At 34.4% G+C, this 17,679-nt stretch overlaps 1 protein-coding gene across 1 annotated transcript; it reads right to left on the bottom strand.

The window, feature by feature from the left end:
• Positions 1 to 776: 776 nt before the first annotated feature.
• LOC106668814 (DNA (cytosine-5)-methyltransferase 1-like) lies at positions 777 to 16,660 on the bottom strand. The gene is made up of 28 exons (XM_014397942.2): positions 16,345 to 16,660; positions 16,125 to 16,281; positions 13,981 to 14,200; positions 13,654 to 13,911; positions 13,431 to 13,571; positions 12,862 to 13,273; positions 12,680 to 12,798; positions 12,374 to 12,618; positions 12,127 to 12,311; positions 11,912 to 12,053; positions 10,701 to 10,831; positions 10,454 to 10,642; positions 10,238 to 10,387; positions 9,963 to 10,181; positions 9,834 to 9,908; positions 8,384 to 8,477; positions 7,911 to 8,295; positions 7,660 to 7,850; positions 7,493 to 7,601; positions 4,981 to 5,132; positions 4,769 to 4,900; positions 4,495 to 4,697; positions 4,326 to 4,437; positions 4,100 to 4,249; positions 2,021 to 2,187; positions 1,196 to 1,436; positions 1,000 to 1,116; positions 777 to 938 (listed from the first exon to the last, which is right to left on the bottom strand). The coding sequence occupies exons 1-28, from the start codon at positions 16,386 to 16,388 to the stop codon at positions 810 to 812; spliced, it is 4,869 nt and encodes a 1,622-aa protein (XP_014253428.1). The 5' UTR covers positions 16,389 to 16,660; the 3' UTR covers positions 777 to 809.
• Between the last annotated feature and the right edge of the window lie 1,019 nt (positions 16,661 to 17,679).

The raw sequence follows: 17,679 nt of genomic DNA, 5'->3' as shown, positions 1-17,679 counted from the left end.
GTACGCACTTTTATTTGTTATTATATATTTTGATTTTTGTTTTATTCCTTTGTTCACAAGAAAAGGGTAATAAAATTACAGGGTTGTTAATTGTTATGTGAACAAAATGACATACTGTTCTACCTTCTTTGTTTAATTCATTTTTTAAACTTATTAGCAATAATTAAAAAAATATTTTTAAAAAATTGAACCCTTCATTTCTTTCATATATCAATCCCTGGCACATTTAAATTCGAAAAACCCACCAAAGTTTACACATGGAATTATGAGTAAGATCAATTTGGTGAGCGTCAGCTATGAAAAAGAGGTGATTCATTTATCTGAGTGAGTGGTTTTGATTTGATCTTTAAAAAGAACCGTTTTCCCATCTCTAGATAGGGCATCCAGCTCTTATTTGCTACGCTAGCAGTTCTGGGTTCAAATCCCAACATGGTCAAAATTTAATTGAAAGTAATATCAAACAAATATTATAAAGTGGTTTGATGTTCGACCATCGTCCACAACACCAACAGGTGGGGGTTAAGCCCTCCTGGATGACAGTAAGTTAAAAAATATATATATAAATAAAAAAACTTAATATAAACGTTTTTATTTAAAACTAATATGTGAATTTAGGAATAATTTCTTTCGTATGAGGAATATATTAAAATACCACGAATAAAAATTTAAATTTAAAATTAGCGCATACAATTAAATAATAATAATGTATCGTACATATAAAATTCCAACAAAAACAATATTTATGTTAATGAAGTACAAGAATATGAAATAAAATTAATGATAAAAAAAATGTTTATTAAGAATAAAACTCAATCATCAATTTCCATTTTTGATATTGTTTCTTCTTTTAGTTGAATTGTTTTCTCCTTTTGGCTGACACACTTTCTAATTTCACGACCAAGAGCAGCCCCCAAAGGCGGTGGAACTGCATTTCCTACCTGAAAAAAAAAAATAAATAACATGAATATTTTAATTAATATGACCATCTGGTTTATTTACCTGTCTATGTTTGTCAAGGATAGTTCCATAGAATCTGTACTTGTCTGGAAAACCCTGAGATCTTGCACATTCTCGAACGCTGACCACTCTTGTTTGCTCAGGATGGAGGACTCGCCCCTGGCAATTAAACATGAATGTAAAGACATTTCAAATAAAACAAATCAAGAAAAAAGTCAGAATAATTTTCTACAAATACCTGTTTCCCCATGGGCTCAGGGTTAGTAACAGTCGTACTGAAAAAGCCGTCCCATTCGAGTCGACCGTATAAACCGGCCCAGTGGTTGTGCCTGTTTCCAGTGTGAGGCAGACACCAAGGGATCAATGTGTTAAACTGACGATCCATAGGGTCACAAGGCTTCCCAGTAGCACATGCACATACTCCTCGTAATGCCCCGGTTTTGGATTTTCCATTTTTTTTGTCGTGGTGTGTATAAATTCTAAAGAAACCAATAAATACATTAAAAAACAATAGTACTGGAACAATTTTTTAAAATCTGAATTTGTGAAAAAAAATTCAAGTTATTTACACATTAAATAATTATTTCCATATTTACTAATTATTTATGACAAATTAAAAAAAATATTACAAACAAAAACCACGAGGGAGCAAATTGTCAAAAATATGAACAAAGGATTCCTGTGACATGTCCTCGATTAGACCTTTAAATGAAAGTATTTTTGATAGATTTACAACCAAGAAAAATGTATTTCACAATATGATACAAAATTTAGTATTGTGGGGGAATAAAAAATTATAGAAAATGACCAAAAGGTTAAATTGAAAAATGATCTTCGCAGTAACATTGACAAAGCAATACTAAAGTCCACGGAAACCGACTCTACTCGAAGAGGTTACAAAAAAAACCACCTTATAATAAGAATTGAAAAGCTAGGGTTTCACAGATGAGGTATGTCCTGGAATGACATCGTACCCAGGGAAGGGTTTATAGTGATGGTTAACTCCAGAACGAGTTACCTCACCAAAACAATTGTGTAAAGAGACGAAAAAAATTACACCTACAATTTTTTAGTGTGGGTACCATCGTTCAGCCTAACACTAATGTTAGGCAAATCCCTCCAATCAGAGCCACTTGCTGTCGGAATTTGTGATATTCTCGCTTCTACGATAGGTGCCATGTCTTTGCAAATGTGATCCCTGAGGATGGTTTGGTACTGACTTCCTCTCATCTTTTAAACAAAATAAAATAATATTAAACATGCATAATAATCTGGTATGAAATTATTTATTTTAAATTTCTCTTGCTCATCCTTTCATCAATCATAATTATATTATACACTGATGGACAAAATTAATGCACAACCCTTAAATTTTAATGTGTTTAGGTTGATTCACATTTTGCATACCAAAAATAGGTTTGGTTGTAAAAAAAGACATTTAAAAAGAAAATGTTTATTACCTAATTATTTAAAAATAAATAAATAAAAAAAGACACAAATCATGTCCGATAAAGGCCTTTGCATTCATCGGAATAGATTGCTGACAAAATCCTGAGGAATTCTTTACCATTCATCAAGAACAGCCATTGCCAATTCATCTAGAGTGGTAGAACCTGGATTTCATAATCATACTCGTCGCTTAAATGCCACTTCAGGAACCATACATCATGGGGTCTTTCTCTCCAAGAGATTCCATATGAAAATTCACCTGTCTAAATATTTGAGGCCAACTCTTACTTCATCGATAAAGAAAACTCGCCCCACTCTTTTAATATTGCCAATTTCTGAGCCTTTTTACAGTCCTGGAGGAAATTGAAACATTTAGGACTTGTCTTATCAGATTTCTTATCTCATTTCCCGTAATGCTGAGGTTTTGTAGAATCTGATAATGGATGAATCTATCATCTCTCTGGTCTCTAGACTTAGGTCGACACTGACCTAAGTCTAGCGTGGAGCCCAGTATCTTGAAGTGCCAAAGAATCCTTTTTATCATAGAGTGATTTACACTCGTCTCCGTGCGACTTTGTGCTGTATCTCTCCTTTAATAACGTTATGACTCTGTCTGTCATACTCTTTATTGGAGCCATTGAAAAAGATTTAAGATTTTTAAGAATATGAATAATAATCCATTTACATTTTAGTGGTCAATTGACCAAGTTACTTCTTTCAATTAATTATTCTTTTTCTGTAAGGTCTCAGTCGAGATAAAAAAAAGTCAGTGTCATGAGCGGGATTCGAACCCACGACCTTCGGCTTGATGCGCCGCTGCTCTACCACTTGAGTTATCGTGACTTCGATTCTCTTGGACACCAACTCCATCTCAACCTACAACCGTACGAATTTCCCCTCTTTTCGCCATTTCCAAATGTCGTGTAATCAAGATTCGATTCTCAGTGACTAGAGGATTGACCTAAGTGTCCGAGAGGATCGAAGACAATAGCTCAAGTGGTAGAGCAGCGGCGTATTTAGCCAAAGGTCTAGGGTTCGAATCCCGCTCATGGCACTGACTTTTTTATCTCAACCTTACATAAAAAGAATAATTAATTGAAATAAGAAAAATATCAAATGAAATCAACAAAGGAAAAAGATTAACTGAAAGCATTTTTTTTTTTTTAACAAGCAATTTCATCAACTCTGTTTTTGGAAAGAAAGAAAGGGGGAAAAACAATATATCAGTTTCGAATGCAGGGCCACTGCCAGAGACCTTTACAGTGATGAGCACTGTCTCAACAGTAAACCATCGCAGCCACTGATGCCCCAAAAACGATCAAAAAGATCTAAGATGGAAGGGCATAATGCTACTTTTTGTGCAAAAGGGGTTAATCAGTAAAACAAAAGTAAATAAAGTAAACAAAGCAATATTTACTGTTTACTTTTACTATGATAGCTCCTAATTATCTGTAATATATGTACAATGATAATGGATTTAATTTTAAACTAAATAAATTGAGTGGTGCATTAAATTTGTCCATCGATGTAATTAGAACAGACGAACAATCATGGGGACAATACATAAACAAAAGAAATTGCATTAAATAATGAAAATATTCATAATTATTATGTTATGAAAATTTCCCTGCATTCTATTTACAACTTGAAGGCAAAATGTTATGAATAAACTAAATTATGTTGCAGAACTTACCTGTTTCTGAAAATGTGAAATAGGTTCTCCAATATACGGTATCTCTTCATCCCTAAATCCATTAGGAATTTGAGGTAGATCAGACATAGCATCCCGGACAGTAATGGTCCTGAAGGGTGCAGATTCAACCCATTGGCAATTAGATACCAACTGAAATAAATTATTTTTTTAATTTATTTACTATTATTATGTAAATCTTGATAAATTAAGTCTAATTTATACATACTTTTTTGTCATCGACCATAATTGTCAATTGTGTCGCACGTGGATTGAAGACATGTAGGGGTTCAGGAAAATTTGGTAACACTTCACCAGGTGCCGCTGCTAGTATAATGGCCCTTAACACACAATTGAAGTTAATACATTGCAATAATAACAAAATAGTTCATACAGACCTTCTTCTTGTTTGAGGTACACCATAATTACCGGCTTGGAGAATACCAAATGCAACTTGATAACCCATTCTTATAAGGCATCGCAGTGTCAATTTCAGGACCATGTTCCTTTTGAAGGAAACAAAATTCCTAACATTTTCCAATATAAAGAATCTCGGACGATAATAATCGCAATACGACAAGTAAGAGACAATTAATGAATTCTATATAAAACAAATATAAATGCATCAATTAATTAATATTGTCTGTGGTGTAAATCTTTAAGAGGGCTAACCTTAAAAATTGAATATTGCCTTGAGTTAAATCTGTTCATACCGCTGAAACCTTGGCAAGGAGGTCCACCGCAGAGTAACTCAACTTCACCTTTTTGTGGTAATTTTTGCCCTTTATCAGTTTTCAACTCTCCCTAAAAACAAAATTAATTCTAAATGAAACAATTGAACAAATGAATAAAACAAACTTCTCAAAGAATTTTATAAAACTCACATTCATTACTAGTTTAAGAAGATGGTTGCAATCGTCGGAGAAAACTGTCGCCGACAGATTGTTGAGTCTAAACGCATTGGCTGCTGCTTCTTCCTTTTCAATCGCCCATTTTGTTTCAGCAACCCCACTCTGATGGAGGCCTTCAGATAAACCTTTGAAAAAAAAAAAAAATGTACCCATTAATTTTATTTTGTACAAAATCAGAACACTGACCTCAATTATTTTCATATAACCTTGTACAAGTTATGAATTCTACTTAAATTTGAAAATCTTTATATATAATTGCAAACACCCGAAACACCCATCAAAATTACGGCCTAACCGCTCCACTGATTTTCATCCTTGATGGCTTAAATGAAAGCCCCTGCCTCAAATTTATTCGGAAAATTATCAAAATTATAAATTGATAAATGAGGAAAATAAGAAAGTAATTAAAATATAACAGGTGAGCTAATATTGTTGTGTTCTTGCATATATTTTTTTTATCATTGTATTATTTTTTTAACTGCACATTGTATTTTTGTTGTATCAAGCAGTGGCCACCCACCCAAGTGAGGGTAGGTTTTCCGTTCTAAACACAGAAAAACAATAAAAAAGCAGACTTACTCGCTCATATACGATTTCTGACAAACTAGGAATATTCGAACCCGAGCACACCTTAGAATGATTTTATAGGGTGCCCTGCAATGCTAAACACTTTGAGAATGAGAAAACCAGCGTTTATTTTAACTCCTGCTGCTATAATGGCCTTATTTCACTCCCACAACTCAATTTGGATAGTTAGTTCCTCAATCGTCTAATATACAGAATTACAACAGAACAATGGCATTTGCATCTTTTTCTGCCACAAGGAAAGATATTCCAGTAGTTGGACCTCGCAGTTTTAAAATTCAAGGACAGATTCATTGATTCTTATCAGATTTGTTGCAAGTGAGGGTGAAGTTCTGTTATAAGGTCAATTATATTTTATAGAATCCTCCAAAGCTTTGGATATGCATTCAGGACACCCAGAAAATAAAAAACCAGACCACGCAATTTTGACAGCCCTTGTTGGCAGTTTAGCTAAAAGCTGAGCATACCAGACTGCAGCAGCTGAGTCAATGCAAGACGTAAGTTTGAACTTTGCATCACTTAAAAGCGACGTATATTATGAGATGTACATAATGTAATCAGAGTAGGGTAACATTGCATGGCATCAAGCAGATGTGCCCAGGGGTATGGAAAATTGGACCAATGTCAGGTGGTTTCGGGTCATGTCTCATTGCATCGGGTTAATGTATTCCTCGCTTAAGGCATACTTTCTTGAAATGCAAAATTTTTGTGTTGTTCGACTATTTGTTTAGTTCTGTTTAGACCAGGGGTCGGCAACCTGCGGCCCTTTGCAACTTTTTGCGCGGCCCGCCAAAGCCCAATATAATTTTAGGAAAAATCAACAAACTTAGAGCGTGAGCGTGCCGAAATGTGGCCGGTGACAAAAATGCGCGCTAACAGAAGCATAGTGGGAAACCTATTTTACTACGCAAGTTTAATCCCCACTCTCCAGCGAATATAATGGCTCGCTTAGCAAGTGTAGCATTCTATCATTTCGCCAGTTTGCTACTGTATGTTCATATGTGCATTTTGCACATAAACACGTTCATATTGACGTTATTATAGCATGTCAATAAAAAATAAATTTTTTCTATATTTATTTTTAATAATATTTATACTCATATATGATATAAAAGCACTATTTAAGTTACATTTGAATGTGCGGCCTGCATAAAAAAATTTATTTTGAAAATGGCCCGCCGTCCGAAAAAGGTTGCCGACCCCTGGTTTAGACCATCGTTTAGTTCATGTTGCTCTTCCTCCATTATATTAGAAAATGTATCTTTAAGATTGGAAACAATTGATTCTAATTGATTCAGTTTTCTTGAAAAGATCTGTGAGACTATTTCTTAGGCTGTGTTAACTTCTTGTTGCTCAACTAGCTGGAATTTTGCACTTTTCAGAAGGAGAACTGCCAGGTCATGGACACGTCGTTGTGCCTATCGTCAGTGGTCCAAAGTTAATTTTTGTTTTAAGACTTCATTGGTATCTCATGTTGTACCCAATGATATATCACTGTAGTGAACCAGGATGGGAATCCAAAATGACCCATAACACTATCAGAAAAAAACCGTCGTGAACGACTAACAATTTTACAGTTTGTTTCCTATTCACTTGCTATTCACATTCCGTTTTCCCACGTTTATAAATTATATCGGTCTATGACTCCAATGATGCCCAACAGACCACTAGTTTGTTAAAAAATGAGTTTACTTTTTGAAATATTCATTGTTTGTAATTGTATTGCTAAAATTAAAGCCAATTCGGTTGCTAAAAGCAAGTTAATAATTTTAATCTAATTAAAAATAAAAAAATTAAACTACACTTGGATATACATCCAAAATTGTCTGTCGTGTGAGCGTTATAAAATTAAATATGTAATGGGCCACATAAGTTCATATCTACTTAACAAAACATTTACCTCCACAGCCAGCAAAAACATCTAGACATCTCAAAGGTCTTTTGATTGTAGGCCACACAGCAATTTCTATCTTTTTTCTTTCCACTTTTGCTTTGCCCTTTCCCTTTCCCTGTAAAAAGAAGATAATTTAAAAAGTGGTTCATAAGTTAATCAGTATGGATATATACTTTTCCAGCATTTCCTAGCATTTTAACAGTCCTAGAAGGCTCGACGAGTGTCTGAGTTTGTGAATCATAGGCTTCATTGAAATAAAATCTATTTGGCCCTTCTTTAGACCATGTATAGATGTCTTCAATCAGATTTTCACTATACACAACAGCACATTTTCCAGTGACATCGCCAAAATTAACTATCACTTCTACAAGAAAAAAATTAACTCGTTAAAAACGACACATATCCACATATTTAATTATTTTACCTTCATCCGAAGCATATAATTTATTCAGATCGATATGGGTTAACTGACTCGTGATACCACTCGTATTCTCTGGACGGTAGAATTTTATGACACGAATACAAATATCAGCAGGAGCGACAATTTTATCTTTAGAATTGGTGAATATGTCAACAATTAAGCCGATACAAAATGGACTTGGTGTTGTTATGTTGGACCCCTTAATATGGTCAGAGCTTTTACGATAAAACTCAGGATAGAGGTCTTCATTCACATCCTTTTCACCTTTACGGGATAAGGGTTTATAAACATTCCCGTATGTCTTAAATTTGAACACTGATGGAGATAGATAAACACAACACCCTACAGTGTACTCATCACCTCTCCATTTTACTAATTCATAATGGCCCTGGATCAATAATAAAATAAATATAACATATAAAAGTATTAGGCATCAGATGGCAATGATCACTCTGCTAGAAAGAAATTGTTTTTACCAGTTTAGAATCTGAGGATTCTTCAATTTTTCCTTGGACAGATGGGTTTTCAAATTTTTGCTGCTGATACAGTCGCTCGCAAGAGGGGCAAAACCTTTAAATATATCCCATTTATTATACTGTTTTAAACTATGACCATAAAATTTAGGAAATAACAATTTTAGTCTATACTTTAATATTGGGTTTTCCAGAAAATAATTCCAGTTTTAGTGTTTTCTTTCAATTACCCCTCAATATAATAAGATGTTTACGTTTGATGGATATTTTTTTTTGTAGAATGGCAACACTTTTTAATCCTTTTGCAAACGAAAATGTTGTTTTGCTGTTGTTTCAGTAGCATTTAGTTATTTGAGAATAATTCAGTATGTCAACGCAGGTTTTTTGTGTAATTTCATTTTATGAGATTAAACTTGGTCGGAACAGGGCCCTAACAGCTAGAAATATTAACGAACCCTGGGACAATGATAGTGTGATGATTTTAAAGAATTTTGATAGTGAGAGTTTAGCCTTGAAGACAAAGAAAATCATGAAGGATTTTTTCACTAGACTTCACTATTTCGCGAGCTTAGGTCGAAGAAAATTCGAGAACTGTCCGAGAACTTGCAGAGAAACAGAGGTCAGTTAGCAAATCAACTGTTGCTGATCTCCTTAAGGCAATTGATAAAGGTGAAAAAGCTCAAAAGTTGGCTTCCTCGTGTATTAAACGACCACCAAAAAAATTATCATCATCATATTTCAACATTTTTTTGCCGAAACAGAAACAGACCTTTTCTTGATAAAATTGTTACTTGTGATGAAAAGTGGATTCACTAAGATAACAGCAAGCATTCTGGACAGTGGCTGGACAAAGGAGAAGCAGCACCACAATTCCTAAAGCCCCCAACTCATAAAAAAATATTTCAAGGTGACTCTTAGGTGGGCTTCATTTGGGATGATATATTACAGCTTCTTGAAACTTGAGAATCAATCAATGCTCTCAAATTGAAGCAATGCACCAGAAATTGGCATTATTGAAGCTATCTTGGTTAAAGACCGATTCTGTTAATAGACAAGCTCAGCCTCATGTTTTAATTGAACCCCATGACTGTTGAATCTTGGTTCTGCTTCACCCTCCCTACTCTCCAGACCTCTGGCCTATGACTACCATTTTTGCAGACACCTGGACATTTTACAAGATAAAAGCTTAATTGATAAAAAATCGTTACAAAATGCATTTACAGAATTTGTTAATAACAAATACTCAAAATTATATTCAGAGTATTTTAAAGTTTAAAGTTTCCATCACATTGAGAGAAGTGTACTGAGAGTGATGGAGAGTGTTTTAATTAATAAAACATGTATAAAATAATTTATTTAATTGGTTTTACTTTATAACCATAAACCTTCATTATTTTCTGGTCAACCCAATATTTATTAAGTTTGTGTGAAATTTTGAAAAACAAAAACATACCTATGAGCGATACTTTGATTTGAACAAACAGGATCTTCATATGGATCTTCAAACCGTCCCACATTCTCATTGTATCTAATGAAAAAAAAAAAGTTTATATTGAAAAATTGCAAGAGTCTTGAAACTTACCTTTTCTGATAAAAAAACATTTTATCGTTTTTAGGATCAATGAAAAGGGATTGGGCAGAGAGGGAGTCTCCACCCTCTCTAGACCAATTGTCTCCAGGGGTCTTTTTCAGAACAGTAACCTTGCTATAAATGCCATTTAACAAAGAATTCTCACATTCGTCAACCAGGAACAGCTCCTGAGGATCTGCTGTTTCACCAAGCACTGTTTCACATCCACGTCTTGGAAAGAGAAAAACAATTAATAACAGTCCTATCAGCAAAACGCATAAACTTACAGAAACCAATGGGCATGCATGAATTTTTGTGAAAATTTATTTTCCCACATGTACAAAACTTTCCCAATAACAAGGGGTGTCGTCGGATTTACTGGTTCGACACTGACACAATCTCCAACAGAAATTTCCTCTCCTCCAACAATTGCAGTCCTAAAGAAGAAAGAAAACAAATGTTATGTTTGAAACGAGACGATAAACGACAAATTGAAAACTTACTTATAAAATACTCTTCTTCCGTCATCAGCAACAATTATTCCAGTCCATTCGACTTGTTTCTTTCCTCCTGTTGTTCTAGCACTTCTAACTTTGACTTCACCCTTTAATATTTTCTCCGCCGCTTCTTGATAGCTATACTCATCTTCAGGTTCAGAGTCATCAGCTTCTTGCACCGCCATATTTGGACACCTAACAAATATAATGAATAATATCAGTCAGTAAGAGTAATTACAAATTGAAATAAAACCTCCGCTTAATGCAAGCTTGTTTGCTTCTCCCCGAACCTCCAAACTTCACCATGTCACGACAATGCACACATGTACCACAGTCAGCCATTTGGCAAGCTTCACAGATTCCACACCTCATCCTCTTTGGTCCCTAGAAAATCCATGAAGTTCAGCATGAAGGACATTTAATTAAGTGTCCAAATGAAAAACAGTAATTTTTATTTCACTACTTTCGTGGTCTGCTTGACCACTAAAGCTCTCCGTCGCCATTTCAATTGTCGTCGAGAATCCAAACTGATTACACGACATTTGAAAAATGGCAAAAGGAGGGAAAACCCATAAGGTGGGGTTGAGATAGGGAGTTGATGTCCGAGTGGATCGAGGTCACGATAGCTCAGGTGGTAGAGCAGTGGCGTATCTAGCCGAAGATCGTGGGTTCGAATCCCGCTCGTGCCATTAACTTTTTTTTCATCTCAACTAAAAACCTTAATTAATTGTCATGTAGTAAATTTTATACAACTGTCAAAAACAACCAACTTTTTATTTTATTTTTTAAATTATACTTTAACAACTAAATCAATCATTGCGAGCATGCAAAATTTTGATTTGACTCTTATGGCCTAGAAGTTGGCAGCTTCGAAAAGAAACAACATATAAAGACAAAGCAGTTTCCAGAAAATAGGAAAAAAAACAATAAAAAAGAGAAGTTAAATGCCTAAACAATTTATTCCTCCGCAAAAGAGAAGCTTTCAAAATTGTACGTATGTAATTCCCTAAAATGGATTACCAAGACATGTTCAAATCAGGAACAGTACTACAAAAAAGTAACACTTAGAAAAGGACAAAGCAAATTAAGCAGAAATCATAGAAATAATAAATATAAAATATAAAACTTTATATTTTATTTATTTTATAAATAATAAAAACCACTAACTATGCTTGGGAACTACCTTTTTAAAAAGAATATTGTAACAAATGTTTTTTTGTTTTTTTCTAAGGACATTTAATGTATTTTTATTATGTATATCCATTCTAAAAGGGTGAATTACTCTGATGATGACTGATGGCAGTATTCACGACCTGTATGGAGGATTTCCATTATAGAGGGGTTTAAATTAAATGGAAACCCTCTCTTTTTAAGTTAGTTTTGTTTTAAAGTATATTTTCTTCTTTTTCACTCTTATTTTGTAACATTTGAAATATTCTCTGGTAAAAATTCACTTAAACTGACCTTAACTTCACCATCGGTATTGTCCAGTTGTTCAGAAAAAAATGTTTCAAAAACATTATTGACCAAAGGCGTTGTTGTAGCTTTGCTCCAAACGGGTTTCTTAACATTAAACTGTTTCTTTTCAGATTTACGCATTATTTGCCTGCAACGGTTATGTTTGTTTAATATTAACTCCAATTTTTATCTAATATTTTTAAAAACATTAAAAAGCATACCGCTTTCTAAAAGTGACTCCAGCAAGGTGTACCAAAGATCTCATGCACTGCGTTGTAATAAGAGATGTATTATCATTGGTTTCTGATGCAGCTTCAAAGCTGAGAACCTGATCACAGATAAACTGTGCATGGCGCAAAAGGGAATCTTCTGTAAGTTTTGGCACCCCAGGTGGTGGGACAGTCGTCTAAACGAGTCAGAATGTATAGGATTAAACAATAAAATTAATGAATTATTTAGACACACTACCTGTAGTTTATTTAGTAGGTCTTCGAACGAAGGATTTTCCTCATCTAATAAAAACTCAATAACAATTTTCCCCAGGTATGTCTTTTCTTTAACACCTTCCATCATTGGTGCATATTGAGGACTAGGTTCCATTAAGAAATAGTCACCGTAATCTGTTGAGAATCCTACTAAAGCTTTTTCACCTCCGTCAAAACCGGAAATCCACCATTCATTTATTGGCCCTAAATCTTTAGTTGGAATTCCCCCTGCAAAAGCAAAAGAGCTAATTGAAAACCTTGTGTTTTTAACATCTCAATATAAAAATACCCTCAATTCTTCCATCCTCTTCATAAACTGGTTTTAAATACCCAGAAAAATAAAGAAGGACGTTTCTTTCAACTAAGCCATTGTCAAATGGGCATAAGTGTCCCGCTTTGTCATAAATACTGAAAAGAAAAAAAAAAGAAATCATTCAAAAGTTGTAGGGATGTTAATTTGGACATTTGTACCTAAAATGGGTAATTTTGTTCTGAGGGCGAGAATCATAATCATCAACAACTTCTTCATCACCTGTAAACAGGCTCAATTTTGGATCGGTTAAAGCGACAAACTCTTCTACAGCATTGTTGGGATGCCCTTCATATAGTTTAATATCGGATTCAAGCAACTGACAGCAAATATCACACCGCTTTGTCACAGATTTCATCTTGGCTATAGTTAGATTTAAACTAGTTTTTATCTTTTCTCTTTCCTTTTTTGGCTCATTTTCTAGCTTTATTTTTTTACTGCTTAAATCATCTTCGCAATCGTCATCGTTCATATCTCCATCAGATTTTCTTTTGTCAAATCCATTGTCATAAAAAATATCATGTTTCATCACAGAATTCTCATCCATTTTGACAGGTAGTTCATCATCAATGCCTACATACAAACTTAATTGTTATTAAGAGCTATATCCAAAATTTGATTAATTAAAAAAATATTTTGATGGTACATATATAACATAAATAGTAACAGGTATTTGTAAATATTACAAGTTCATATAATGCAAATAAAACAGTTTTAAATAGCATGGTACCGTTTGAGTTTTTCTTATTGGGTTGGGTTGTTTTGTCACTCTCATTTAATTCCATAGCTCCATTGTTTTTTGGTACCCCAATAATATCATCCAGATTTTCATATTTTACATTCCCATCTTCTAGGTCGGACTTGAAAGTGCCTTCGTCCGAGTGATCAAACAAAATTATTTATTTTTTGCAACTAAAAGTATATATAAAAATAATAATATAATGAAAACTTACCATTACATACTTTCTCAGTTAATTCACCATTTTCATTTATATTTTCTTTGTCCTCGTCTTTCATAACCAATGAATTCCACTTCAGAGAATTCCTTTTTGGTGTTTTGATCTTCGCACCCTCTTTTTTTTTATTGACGCTTTCCTCTGTTTTGCCTATTTCTCCAGATCCATGTGGTTTCTGATTCTTTGGTGAGTTTAAAAACATTTCTGTTATTGTATTCTGGTCAGAGCTCGGACCACTACTCCTCCTGGTCGATCCTTAAAATCAATCATTTTTTAAAGGGTCCTTTTTCAGTGACCAATGTTTTAAAAGGAAAAATATCTTACTCCTAGTTTTTACAATTGAAGTTCTTGGAGATGTAGATCTCTTGTAAGAACGAGGGGTGGTGGCTGTTGATGGTCCTGGAATTGGAGAAGAGTAAAAGTCTTCTCTGCAGGGAGAGGGAGTTCTCTCGATTATTTCTTCGCCCTCCAAACTGTCAGCTCCGCTTGATTTGAACTTTATAACATTAGATAAAATCTCACTCATACTGCTAAAATATTCATCCTATAAAGGAAATAAAAATAAAACACTAGGTTTTATATATATTCCATACATAGACATATTTTGAGTGATTATGAATGGAAGCACCAAAGACAGTTCAGACAAAGAAATGTACATGCAATTATACTTTATATGGGAAGCAACAAATTTAAGAAAGGATAGAGTGGTCATGGAATAGAGGAAGGGATATTTCAACACAAAATGTGTTCTGTAGTTTAAAAGTGCCATAGCATTTTATTTAATGATTATTTTCTTTCAAACATGTCTCAATTTTTGTAGTTCTACCATTTAATCTAGTGCCCTCATGTAGGTTTTTGCTTCACGGTTAAAGCCTAAAATTAGGTAAGAACTTTCCTAACCAAACAGTACCCATGTGTCAGGAGGAGTTTATTAACATGTACATACTATAAGTATCTACATGTTAGTAAACATTTATATGTATGTGTATTTATCGTGCCAACGTTTCGATCTTCATTGAGATCATCTTCTCAATTTTTTTCTAAAACCTATGTCACACCAGACCGCATCTCACAATCTCCGAATAATCATTTATAATATGACACATATTGTAACATAATATATTTAACATTTCACCATTCAGTTTTTATTCAATGTCCTTGTACCCTTGTAAACTCTAAGTGGTACGACGATGACCTCTCATAAGCACCAGAACCGTTGCTGGCCTTCTGGGATTTGGACTCATTTTTGCAAATCTCCTTCTTACTGTTTCAGTACTAACGACCACATTTCACACGGTGTAAAGTCTATGCGACATTTCAGAATTTTTTTTCATTTGGGTGTTCCATTCTGGTATCTGAGCACACCTTCCTGTTTCCCTAAACCACTGAATTGCCTGATGCACTGGCAGCTTCAGGCAAACCTAAAACTCACACCACGCATCGCTGACTTCTTCCATCCACAACAAATGCAATGCACAGGCTCTACTTGTTTGCAAGTTAAAGGTAATTTCATTATCATTTTGCTTTGCGCCACCAACACAATAGAGGATCATGGCATTTTTAAATGATTTACAGGTAAACATCAAAGCTGGGGATTTTAAATGTGAAATAAGGAGTTTTGCCTCACAATAGATAAACAAATACATCCCAAACAATAATAATTATTGAAACATTTTTCAAATAGTAAATCCAAAAATATGATCAAAACGTCAAATTAAAAAAGGATGACAAATTTCAAAGTGTGCAGCTCTTTTTGTGGAGTAGTATACATAGAAATAATATTTTTTGTTGGGGAATGCTCCTACTGAAGGCCTGTTTCACAATTATCAGGAGGAACGCGAAAGTTCACATTGATATGATGCACTCCCGATATCAGTTGTAACCACGTCTAGATTGGAATGGAATGCACAAATTTAATTGCATTAATGGTGTTATGTATTTGTGTAAAGAAAAGGAGAAGAAATAGACTGCAAGATATGAGAAGAGACAAGACTGGGACATTTGTTGTACTTTTTAAAGATTTAAGAGATGGCAGTAAAAAGTTTTCAACTCCATTAGAATAAGTATGCAAACATTTGACGTACTACATGAGAGAATAAGATTCCTTACAGCACCACAAAACATCCTTTAGAGAACTTCGAACCCAAAACTTTAGGCTGGTGGTGATGATGTATGTAGATTCACTTTTTGTAAATGATGGACTCACAGATTTAAGAGAGATACTGTAATATTGTGTGTAAGTGCAATGCACGCAAATCTGTGAGAAGAACTGTCATTTACAAAAAGTGAAACATAATTGATTCTACAATAACTCGTGTATATTGTGACGAACTTCGGGTCAACCATTCAGCACATACATATTTATACTGTAGTGAAATGCATGCTGGAAATATATTTGAAGCAAATCGTTGATAACCTGACAAAAGGCTTGGATGCTTGGTAAAACAAAAATATCTTATGAAAATGACCTGTTGGATTTCTTTCTTGTCCAAACGCTCATTGTTGGATTCCACATCGTGGACGAGTTCACTCCCTGCGTACGGCTTCAGCAAAAGCCATTTCTTGTAATAAAACCCTTTTTTGGTGAAAAATCCTTCTTCGTATTCCCGGTCGAGCTTTTCCACCCTGAACAACAATAAATTAAAACTTTATACCGCCGATCGGACCGATCTAAGTAGTAAGGCTTACTCTGCCAGGACGTCGGATGGGACTTCCTTCGACTCTGAAGACATTTATTTTATTTTTGCAGATCGTCGAAAATTGTCAGCCGAGAAACGAGTGGTCGCAGTTTTCAGTTATCGGGAGTTTCACCGATGCGAAAAAGGGCGAAGGACGAAGTGGAATCCGAGGAAAGAAAAAGCCAGCCCACCGCTTCAGTTCACAGTCACAACTCACAGATACACAGATAACGGGAAAGGAGGACGGCCGTTTTAGGCGGGAGCGGGAATCCGGTACCGGCACCGCGCCTTCTAGGCACCACATTTGCAAAATACCATCATAAACAACTATCAAACAAATTGTTTTTATTATTAAAAGTTATTACAATTTTTAAACAGTGATCGGTATAAATTTTTAATAACTTGCAAACCTTAAAAACTATTGCCATGTTTTGGCGGGAAATGATAAGGCTGGGCTGTGTCGTGCTTTGAGTGTAAAACATTCAAATTATTTATTGGATTTACAGACCTTTTACAAAAATAATACACCCATCCAGTACGCAACGTAAAATTAAAATAAAAAATATTTACAAAAATAATAAAAAACATGAACGAGATCATATCTGAATGTAATATAAATACACTGTTGGACAAAATTACTGCATCACCCCTTAAATATTAACATATTTAAAGTTTATTCATATTTTCCATACCAAAAATAGGTTTAGTTGTGAAAATAAGAATTTAAAAAGGAAAATGTTTATTTCCTAAAAAAATATTGAGTAAAGAACAAAAAAAAACTTTCCTTCACCTTTAGTACTAAGTAGTTCGACCTCTGTCACAAATCACATACAAATGACATGTCCTGTTAAATGCCTTTACTTTCCTTGGAAATTATCTTTTCCATTCATTACTCATAAAATCTTGAGTAATTCTTTTCCATTCATCAAGAACACCTGTTCTAACTCCAAGTCAGTACAAATTGCTTTCAAATCTGAGCTTTGAACTGGTCACACCAAGCACTCAATGGTGCCAGGAAAGGTGAAAAAGCTCTAAAGTTGGGTTCCTCTTGCATTAAACAACCGCCAAAACAATCGTTATGAAACATTTCTTTGCCAGAACAGAAACTAACCTTTTCTGGATAGAACCGTTATTTGTGATGAAAAGTGGATTCTATACAATAACAGTGGACATTCTGGACAGTGGCTCGACAAAGAAGCACCACGTTTTCCAAAGTCCCTAACTTTAAAAAAGGTGAGTGACTATTTGATGGGCTTCATTTGAATTGAATTACTACTTCTTGAAATGTGGCAAAACAATCAATGCCGAAATTTGTTGATCTCAAATTGAAGCAAAGCGCCAGAAA

This window comes from Cimex lectularius, unplaced genomic scaffold, assembly GCF_000648675.2.
Source record: "Cimex lectularius strain Harlan isolate CLEC.00 unplaced genomic scaffold, Clec_2.1 scaffold25, whole genome shotgun sequence".
Taxonomy (NCBI): Eukaryota; Metazoa; Arthropoda; class Insecta; order Hemiptera; family Cimicidae; genus Cimex; species Cimex lectularius.
This window is presented reverse-complemented; position numbering and strand designations above follow the sequence as displayed.

What these genes read in the sequence shown, in the direction of transcription:
- LOC106668814 (XM_014397942.2), bottom strand. Translation starts at nt 16,388, where the DNA reads ATGTCTTCAGAGTCGAAGGAAGTCCCATCCGACGTCCTGGCAGA. An exon ending in CCATCCGACGTCCTGGCAGA is followed by an intron (nt 16,282 to 16,344) that starts GTAAGCCTTACT and finishes ATTGTTGTTCAG; the next exon opens with GGTGGAAAAGCTCGACCGGG. An exon ending in AACAAAATTACCCATTTTAG is followed by an intron (nt 12,799 to 12,861) that starts GTACAAATGTCC and finishes TTTTCTTTTCAG; the next exon opens with TATTTATGACAAAGCGGGAC.